Here is a 10,421-nt window from a genome sequence, read left to right on the forward strand (position 1 = left end):
GTTGTGGCTGTGGCCTGGGTCCCGGTCCTGGGTCCTGTTGGCGTGGCCTGGGTCCTGGTCCTGGGTCCTGTGGGCATGGCCTGGGTCCCGGTCCTGGGTGTTGCCGGCGTGGCCTGGGTCCCGGTCCTGGGTGTTGTGGCCGTGGCCTGGGTCCCGGTCCTGGGTGTCGTGGCCGTGGCCTGGGTCCCGGTCCTGAGTGTCGTGGCCGTGGCCTGGGTCCCGGTCCTGGGTGTCGTGGCCGTGGCCTGGGTCCCGGTGCGAGGCGGTGCGGTTGTCCCGGACGTTGTGGGCGTGGCCGGTGTCGTACGGCGAGTGGACGGACACCTGGTGGTCGTTCTGTTCCCGGTCCGGATCGCCACGCTGCTGCTGGAACCGCGCTGGAACAAATACACACAGGTGACATTTTAAATTCACTTTTTATATTTAAAGCTGCAATAAGCTAAATGTTTCTGACCAGTAGAGGGCGACAGAAACAGCAACACATTAGTAAATAAACTTACGCTGCACTACGGAAGCCTACTGAGGACAAATGCTAACAGCTAAGCTAAATGTTCCTGCTGAGAAGTCTCACCAGTCTCACTCTGACAGATCTTTCTCCTGCTGAAGGTCACATGGCCCACAATGTGACCTTCAGCAATGTGACCCAAAGTGAAGAGGCAGGTAGCAAGTTCACTAGTTTAACAAGTTTACACCTCACTTCCTTGATTCCGCCATTATGAGAAAAGCCCCCCCACCCCCGAACCCCCTTGAGATGTACAGACGTACGGTCCGGACAAGCAGATATGTGGAGAGAAAAGAGAGAGAGAGACAGAAACAGGAAGTCAGACAGACAGACAGACAGACAGACAGACAGACAGACAGACAGACAGACAGACAGGCAGCTGATAGGAAACCCTGCAGGTCACACAGCAGGTCAGACAGACAGGCTGATATATTGGGGGGTTTTCAGCTGTCAGTGTATTTATCTGCTGAACTTCCTGAGTTTTTGTTTCTCTCTGAGTCGGTTGTTGGATCAGAAACTCTCTGCTGGTTCTGAATCACAGCAGGAACAAAGGCTGAGTATTTGCCATAATCTGGTTCACATCTTAGTCATGTTTAACCCTGCAGCCTCTTTGGAAATTTAGTTTTCCACTACATTTTACCTCACAGTGAAGCCATTTTATTAGTGTTGCACCTCTGTTTTTCAGCTAGTCAGCACCATTAAGATTTCATGTTCTGCACTAAAAAGATAAACATTTAGACAACAATGAAGAGAGAATGTGTAAATACATGTCTGTCCTTATGTTTTTTACTCAGAACACACGCTACATTTTCCAAACATAAACAACACAAAGCTTTTCTAGGCCTTTGTCCCTCAGTGTTTTTACCCAGAATTTGTCTTAATCTGATTGCAGTGTGTTTACAGTCATTCATCCATTCAGTTGTCACCTAGTTTCTCTTCATATTCAAGAGAAACTGAGTGGTGTATGTTTATCATTTGTCTTCCAGGTTTGATTTTCCCAGGATATAGCATGTGAAAGCAACGCTGGTAACAGTACAATAGTACAGTGGCTCAGTGGTTTAAAGCAGTGATTCTCAACCTTTTTCATATCAAGGACCCTAATTTAGCACACATTAGAGCCACAGACCCCCCATTTGATGAGATTTTGTCTCTCGGACCCAAATCTGAGAATATTGTTTTTGTTAGATGATTTTGTCCAGAATTCCATGACTGTCTGTATTGTAGACAGAGAGATAACAGTCATTCTTCTACATTCTCTAACTGTGTTAACTTCTTGTAAATGAAATAATGGTGAAGTTTAATAATTCATCAATTTGCTGGGGACCCCCTGGAACCCCCTCAAGGACCCCTGGTGGTCCCCGGACCCCACGTTGAGAACCACTGGTTTAAAGGATAAGTCTGGTGTTTTTTAATGCATTTCTTACGGTCAACAAATCCTATGAAAATAATAAAATCAGCAATGATTTTGTTTTGCCAACAAGTCTCATCCATGTAGCCGGTGCCCAGTGCAGCCTCATGTCCCAGCAGCCATAGAACTGCATTGTATTATAAAACTATTAAAAACCCGTCACAGAGCCATGCTGCTGCTCTGCAGCATATTTCATCATCACGATGCACCGGGCCGGACGACTTTTTCCTCAAACGACTTAATAAGCCGACCGTAAACACGTTTTCCATCTCAGGAAAGTAGTTCCGTAGCACAGAAAATAGTCCCCGGCGTAATGAAGAATGTGTTCCCATTTGAATTTGATTTGGTAATAACTACAACAGTCTGACTTTTCATGGTAACAGTTAGAGATTTTTAAAATGTAAACTATGTCTTTGTGAGCTGTATTTAAAGGTTTTTAGCTTACAATTGGAGCCAATGACTTCCGGGTTGACGGATAAAAACGGAACGTGGGAAGTCAGAAAGTAACGGGAGGAGAGCAAACACATTGTTGATTTGGTTATTTTCATAGGATTTGTTGACGGTAAGAAATGTATTAAAAAACACCAGTGTTATCCTTTAATGGTTAGGACCATGTAGACGCAACGTCCTGGGCTTGATCTTTGTCACATCTCATCCCCTTCTCTCTCTCTCTCTCTCTCTCTCTCTCTCTCTCTCTCTCTCCCTCTCTCTCTCTCTCTCCATCTTAATAATCTTTAAAAAAATCTTGATAATTAATAATAGTTATGGCTTAAAAGCCAATAATCGTCTTGCCAGGTTCTGATGTTTACATGCGCCGACCCAAAACCAGTTTACTGACTCACCGGGTTCAGAAGGAAATTCTCTGTACAGCATGTACTGTTGACTCAGTGTGTCATAACCTACTGACTGTGTGTGTGTGTGTGTGTGTGTGTGTGTGTGTTTGTGTGTGTGTGTGAGACTGCCTGTGTATGCATGAGTGTGTTATGTGTGTTGGTGTGTGTTTCTATACACGCATGTATGTGTGTGTGTGAGCAAATGTCAGACAGAATGTGTGTGTGTGTGTTTACTGTACACATGCATGCCAGAATAAGCAAAGCACATTCCTCATTAATGTACAGTACGTGTTTATGATCAAATGCCAATGTGTGTGTGTGTGTGTGCGTGTGTGTGTGTGTCTAATACAATAGCTACAATAGTTTCCCTCCAGTTGTGTTGAAGAATTAATGACATGGACTTCAGTTTGTAGGAAGTGTGTTCAATCAGAGGCGTGGTGGGAGCGGAGCGTACCATGACGAGGTGTGTGTGTGTGTGTGTGTGTGTGTGTGGGGGGGGGGGGGGGGGGGGGGGTGCAGGGGGAGGCAGGGGTGGGGTGGGGGGGCAGGGGGGGTCACGTCTTTGTTTGTCTTTCTTTGTCCCTGAACCTAAAACGAGCCGCTAAAGGCCAAAGGTTTATTTTTAATCGCTTCATATTCCAATAACATCGACTGTTTTGATTCTCTGCCTCAGGGTGTGTTTGTGTTCACAGTGGGAGTCATGGTACAAGTACTTCATGTATTTATACTGCATCAGTACTGCATGCAGTGGGAGTCATGGTACAAGTACTTCATGTATTTATACTGCATCAGTACTGCATGCAGTGGGAGTCATGGTACAAGTACTTCATGTAGTTCTAGACTGCATTAGTTCTGCATACTACAGTCAGAAAATAAAGTACACAGTTGTACTTGTGGTCACTGCAGCTGTTCCTCCAGACAGGATGGATGAATATTGGATGAAAATTTGCACCGAAAATTCCCGGTAACTTCCAACAGCTGAAGAGAGTCAAAGTAGATTTTTTCACCTCTTGGTGACGGAGCTAAAGTGCAGCAGCAATTCAGACACTTTGCGGTAAAAAGTCAAAAAGTGTGACTTTTACTCCACAACATCTTAATGACTCATATGAGAACTAATGATCAGAGTTGGAGAACGTTGTTACTTTGAAAATTATTTAGTTACTTTACTTTGTTACGTACTTTAAAAATAAAGTAGTTATGTTCCAAAGTTACTGCTCATTAACAGCAACTTGTTAGTTTGTGTTCCCCTGCTGTAGCAACATGGTTTGTTCTGCCAACTGTTTTGTCATCACTGTTTTAAAATGAGAGACTGTTGCTCAGGAAGCCAAACTCATTTACATCAAGCAGACTCGGCTCGTTTTCATGAGGGCGCACAACGCACGACGCATGATGGTCGGTGCTCGGTGCACGGTGCCCGGTGCCCGGTGCCCGGTGCCCGGTGCATGGTGTAAGGTGCACGGTGCTCGGTGCCCGGTGCACGGTGCCCGGTGCACGGTGGGCTTTGTGCCGGTGAAGGGGCGTGTTCATATGTTCATCTGGCAGACAGAGGTTTTTTTGTTGCTTGGTATGTTGGTGTCTCACCATGAAGTTGTTTGCACCAAAGTGGGAGGAGAGGCCAGGAGGGGAATTTTTCTACTTTTTAAAAAAAATTGCGATGACAAAAATGAATCAGTATGAAAAAAAAACACAAGTAATGGAATTCTAATTTTAAAAAAGCAACTGATAACAGACTACAGGAATGGAAAATCGAACAGATTAAGTTACTAGTTACCATAAAGAAGTAATCTGAGTACTTTAACCAAAGTAACATGTTTCCCCCAACACTGCTGAGCACAGCATTAAACCTAAAGTCTGTTGACTGAAGCACTTTCATGTGTTCAGTTTCTCCACAGTGTGCAGCTTCATCACTGATCTGCTGTCTGTTTTCAACTTAATATTTTCCCTTCTGGTTGATCATCAGAATGTTTTATATAAACTCCCGTCTTCCTACCTGCAGTAACATGGCCTTGTCTTGCCTTGAAGTAAAAAAAACCCACATATATAGACAGCAGACTATACATATAAATTTACATAAGCAATAACATACAATAACACGGTACCAATAACCGCGACATAGCACCTCTGGTATGTTATTGTAAGTTCATTTTTACATGTTCAAGCTTTGGGTTTATTTGATTTATTTTGTCTTCCACTGAGCAAAGAGAAACCCTTCTTTCCTCCGCGGCTCGTCAGTCTTCTCCTTCCCTTCATCATCAGGATCTTTCCAGGCTTCAGGAGTATTTGTTAAATCAGCTGTCAGGCTGCTGTGACCTCTGACCTTTGTCCTCCTTACTACTGGTTCCTTGTAATGTCGGTGATCCGGGGAACCTGAGCCTCGTTCCAGAAAAAAATCCTAAATTCTTGTCCTATCTTATCTAAAGTTTCAAAGAAAGTTTCTGATCTCAGACCTGCTGCATCTCAATCGGCAATCGTTTGTTTTTGCCTGTACCTGTGGTAAGAACGTGCTTCAACTGCTCTGTTATATTTAAGTCCACCTACATAAATATGTCATTATACAGCACATCACGATGGCTGCTAATATTGGTAATAAAAAGAAAAGGGCCTTTAATTTTAGACATCCTGTAAATCCTAATCAATACGTCGTCCAGGAGGTTCAGGACTTCATCCTGAGGTTTCATTACATTTCTGTGTTCCCTCTCTTCATTCTGACCCAGCAGAAGTCTGGCTGCCATTTTTGTCTGTTATTTTTTAACTTAGGTTTAGACTGGTTCAGTGCTATTCTAAAATAGGATTCCTGAATAACGATATTCTCATGTTAGGAGGCTTCTGTAAGAGCTAAATTCTTAAGATAAGATAGCGTTTTTTCCGAATTTTTTTCTGATTCTGTAACACCAAACATCCTGAACATCATCCTGAACTGAGACTTAGGAAATGTCTGTAGTGTTGATCTGCTGCTGGAGGAGAGCAGCAGCTAAATCCATCACATGTAAAACGTCAACAAGCCTGGAACACTCCGCCTGCTGGGAGGGGGTGAGTCACCGGGTGCTTTCAGGGTGAGGATGTGGGTGTGTGTGTGTGTGTGTGTGTGTGTGTGTGTGTGGGGGGGGGGGGGTGACCTTGGTGGGTGCTATGGGAGAGGTTCACTCACACCCTCTTCCTCGTGTGGGGGTGGTGCTGAATACAAAGAGCCTCCTCCACTTCACTGCTTCCTCAGTTTGTTGAGGAGGAACAGCCAGACTGCGCTGACATTCAGAGGAATAATAAAGAACCTGATGAGGTCTTTTCCTGTGTGTCAGAGGTGAGGACTCGAGTCACATGACTTGGACTCGAGTCACAGTTTGAATAGCTTGAGACTTGACTTGCTGCATGAAGAGAAGACTTGAGACTTGACTTGACTTGGGTTCTGGTGACTTGGGACTTGACTCTGACTTGTACTTTGATGACTTGAAAAGGTTTCTAAAGTCTTGACTTGAGATCTTGTGTTTGTGTAAATGACTTAGATTGAAAGTGATGAGATTTGTTCCAGCGGACGACTGAATTTAAATTCTGTTTTCTGAATTTGTATGGAATGATTGAATTTATTGAAGTTGAAACTGATTCTAGAAATCAAACTCATGATGCTCTTACCAAGTTTTTATCCTATTAAAACCATATTGCATTGAAAAGTCCTAGATATTTAGTTTTCTTTAAGATATTAAATTGATACTGGACTCTTGATTTGTTCTGACTTGACTTGCTGTTCTACATTTAGACTTGAGACTTGACATTAATGACTTGGACTTGACTTATAATGTACATTTAGAGTTGAGACCTGTGCCTCAAGACTTGAGACTTGACTCGGGAGCAAAGTTGACTTGGTCACACCTCTGATGTCCAGGGTGGGGAGAGGGTGGTTATTTTGATTTCTAAAAATCAAAATAAAACATGTACAATGAAAACACACACACACACACTTGTGGAGGTGCGGAGTGTGAAGGTACCTGGAGCGCGGAGTTCAGTACTTCCTGGTCCAGATCCTCCAGTCAGAGCCGAGTTTGCAGAATCCAGCTGAGCGTGAGAGACTGGGAGAGAGACAGCAAACACAATATGGTTTGAATATTTATACTGTTGTTTGCTTATTTTGAAATTTTCCATCTTGTAAAATGTTTTGGCAAATTGGCAAAGACTTGTTTCACTTTTACAGTTTTGTCAAGTCATTTTAATCAAAATGAGGAAATCCTGACTGAGGAAAATGGAGAGAGGAAGAGTTTTAGTGTCCCGTGATGCTCTGAATTCAGTTTCAGAGGCTTTTCCACCCGGATGAGAAGAAACCTCTGCAGGAAACACAGAATTTTGGGGGAATTTTTGTTGAGAAACACTGAATATTGGCACAAAAACAGAAGGACGGAATGATGAGAACAGAGGAGAGGAGAAACAGAGCAGGAGAGAGGAGAGGAGAGGAGAGGAGAGGAGAGGAGAGGAAGTCCTCCTTCAGATATCTGGTAAACACTCCACTTTCCCACACACACACACACACACACACACACACACACACACTACCAGCCAGGGAATATTCCACACACAGAAAATCTGGACTGAATGAGCGATGCCAGAGTCTGTTTCTGTAGAAAGTCGATTAAAAATAGAACACAGCAGAGAAAAATAGAACCGAGTAAAGGAGGGAAAAACCCAGCGGAGTTTGTTTGTTCGCCTGTAGAAAGACTAAATTAGATGCATGTTGTTTTGCGGTTTAAGGTTAAAGGTCATTTTAGGGTCTGGAACGACTACAGATTCTGCTACACAAGTTTGATGTTCCTCGTTGCTGTGTGAAGGTCGTGTAACCATGGTAACGGGCCGGCGCGCCCGACCCACCTATGTCCTCGCAGTTGTCCCCTCCGTGTCCCGGACAGCAGCGCCACAGCAGAGCCGTGAAGATCTTCTGCTTCTCCCTGTACACCGGCCGGGTGGACAGCTTGTACCTGCACACACACACACACACACACACACACACACACACACACTTTAATAATCTTTTTGATGTCTGTAACACTGAGTCTACCTGCCAGGTGAAACTCCTCACATTCCACCGTCTGACAGCCTGAAACTGAACTGGAAGAGGGAACGCTTTATTTCCCGGGTCCAGAATCTCCTAATAATTTCCTAGAAAGGAACTGTTAGTTTCTCAGGAAGTTTCCTGGAGAGAATGAATGAAGTTATTTTTGTTTGTTTGTTTGTTTTTTACCTTGTGCTCTATTGTATCTTGCTGTACTCCGTTTACCTTCTTTTTACCTCACTGTTTTAATCTCTTATTTTCACAAAAGCCCTTCTAGGGACGGGTGTTGCAAATTAGCATCCGTTATAAACACTATGATACTTGCATCGGATAGCTGTTCTCAGTTTGTCTATGTATTTTGTATCTGTCCCTATCAAATAAACCATAAATAAATAAATAAATAAATAAGTGAAGCAGCAGCTCTGTAGAAACTGTCATCACTCTGGAGAGTCGATCAGATACTGAACATTTCTGCAAGTTTCCTGGAAAGAACTGCAGAACTATAAACTATTCACTGGAAAAATAATAGGCAGAGGTCAATTATCAGAAGTCAGTATTCATATAATTATATAATATAGTTATTTGTTGAATTCCTTCCTCTAATTTCTAATTTTCTGCTACATAATTTCATGGTTCTGTCTTGGAAACAACTGAAGAAACTGGAGGAACATCAACTCCGTCTCTGTTCTCCCTGTAATCACAACTTCACTTCCTAAGAAACTAACAGTTCCTTTCTGGGAAATTATTAGGAAATTTGCAGACCTGGAAAATAAAGCGTCGCCCTCAGCTCATAGCAGCAGATTGTCAGTCGTTGTTTTTAGTGTTTTTTTAAGTTTATTCAGCAGGTTTTGAAGAGTTTCACAGGTGCAAAAAGTCGTCGAAATTTCTCATGAAAATCAGCAAAATTGGAGTTATGAGGTTTTCACATGACAGCAGCAGCATGGTCTGAATCAGGATCAGGAGTATCATCAGCTTATACATATCACTCTGAATGAATGGTAAAATGCAAAGTGTGTGTGTGTGTGTGTGTGTGTGTGTGTGTGTGTGTGTGTGTGTGTGTGTGTGCTCACATGACCAGCTGGCAGTCTGGAGTTCCGTTGGGACAGGGACTCTGGGACTTGATGGTGTATTTCTCTGTCCCGCAGGCGATGGCCGTGCTGACGACCCGCCGCTGCACGAACGCACACCAGTTCCTGTGACACACACACACACACACACAGAGAGAGAGAGAGAGAGAGAGAGAGAGAGAGAGAGAGAGAGAGAGAGAGAGAGAGAGAGTCAGGACTTTGATGCAAAGAAGATAACGTGTCCAATGGTACAGAGACCGTTGAGATAATCAGGTTACACACACACACACACACGACACACACACTCTTCTCCCAGAGGGTTTAACTGCTGCTGACTCAAATTTGCTTGTTTGCAGTTTGGTCTCCTTCCTTCCTGTGTGGGGTCAGAGGTCAGGGGGTCAACATGGCGTCCTGTCCGTGACCCTCTGACCAGCAGAGCTTTAAGGAAACTGCTCACAAAAACTGATGCAGCTCTCCTGAGACGCTGCAGGGACTGCACTACATGACACACACACACACACACACACACACACACACACACAGCATGGAGGCCATACAGCATGCTGGAAGCTAACTCTGAGATGTTCTGCTGTCCCCTCCGGCGGCCATATTGGAAATCAAACAGACCCAGAAAAACAGCTTTCATCTGGCTTCATTTATACTCCACTGTTAGCTAGCAGCGTTAACCACACTGAGCAGCCATCTGTGTGTGAGTGTGTGTGTGTGTGTGTGTGTGTGTGTGTGTCTTAATGTGTTTTCAGCTCTCCCACTAACCTCTGTCTGTAACCAGTAACATGCTGGGCTGCTTTTGACTTTCAATGGCAAGAATTGCTGACAGTCTAACACACACACACACACACACACACAACACCACACACACACACACACTCACCTCACGCACACACACACACACGCTCTTCTTTCTTTCTATCTATTATCCATTGAAAATAATTAAATAATTTAAGTTGTTCTTGTTGTTGCATTACTTCAGTTTAGTTTATTAGCAGTCATGTGAAAATATTCAGTTTTAGAAAAGTTTTTAAACAGCTGAAACCTGAGGGACTCTGTGTGTGTGTGTGTGTGTGTGTGTGTGTGTGTGTGTGTGTGTGTGTGCATGAAATTCCACCTCTGTCTGCCCTTTCCTAATGACATGTATTTAACTACACACACTCTTTCACCTCTGCCCTACACCACACACACACACACACACACACTCCATTCTGTGTCTTGACTTCAGCTATACAGACTAACAGACACATGAAGCTAAAAACAGAAATCCATAAATCACATGATAATTGTTTACCAGAAGTTCATCATTTAATATGTAAAACCCAACAGATCCAGCTCGTTAGCTAGTGTGCTAATCAGATGTGTTAACAACAAGACAGTGATGTTAGCTGACCAGATACTATGGTTAGCTAGCTAACAAGCTGACATTATCTAAACACTAAATCAATCAGATGGATCAGTGATGAAATGATCAGTTCAGTCAGAAACAGACAGAAACACAGTCAGCTGTTCAGAGCTGAAGACCTCCAACATGGCCGCCGGAGGGCGAAGGGTTATCAGTTGAAAAAAT

The 10,421-nt window shown here is 43.6% G+C and overlaps 1 protein-coding gene across 1 annotated transcript in view; it reads right to left on the minus strand.

Moving 5' to 3' along the window:
• The window catches only part of mmrn2a (multimerin 2a), a 52,689-nt gene that overhangs the window by 14,502 nt on the left and 27,766 nt on the right, over positions 1 to 10,421 (minus strand). The window contains exons 4-7 of the mRNA XM_078288651.1: positions 8,846 to 8,968; positions 7,595 to 7,701; positions 6,724 to 6,804; positions 1 to 377 (exon numbers count right to left, since the gene is read on the minus strand). The exon at positions 1 to 377 is cut by the window's left edge and continues 253 nt beyond it. Of these exons, the coding sequence (XP_078144777.1) occupies positions 1 to 377; positions 6,724 to 6,804; positions 7,595 to 7,701; positions 8,846 to 8,968 (688 nt within the window). The remainder of the gene's footprint in view (positions 378 to 6,723; positions 6,805 to 7,594; positions 7,702 to 8,845; positions 8,969 to 10,421) is intronic.

Source organism: Centroberyx gerrardi, chromosome 15 (genome assembly GCF_048128805.1).
Source record: "Centroberyx gerrardi isolate f3 chromosome 15, fCenGer3.hap1.cur.20231027, whole genome shotgun sequence".
NCBI lineage: Eukaryota > Metazoa > Chordata > Actinopteri > Beryciformes > Berycidae > Centroberyx > Centroberyx gerrardi.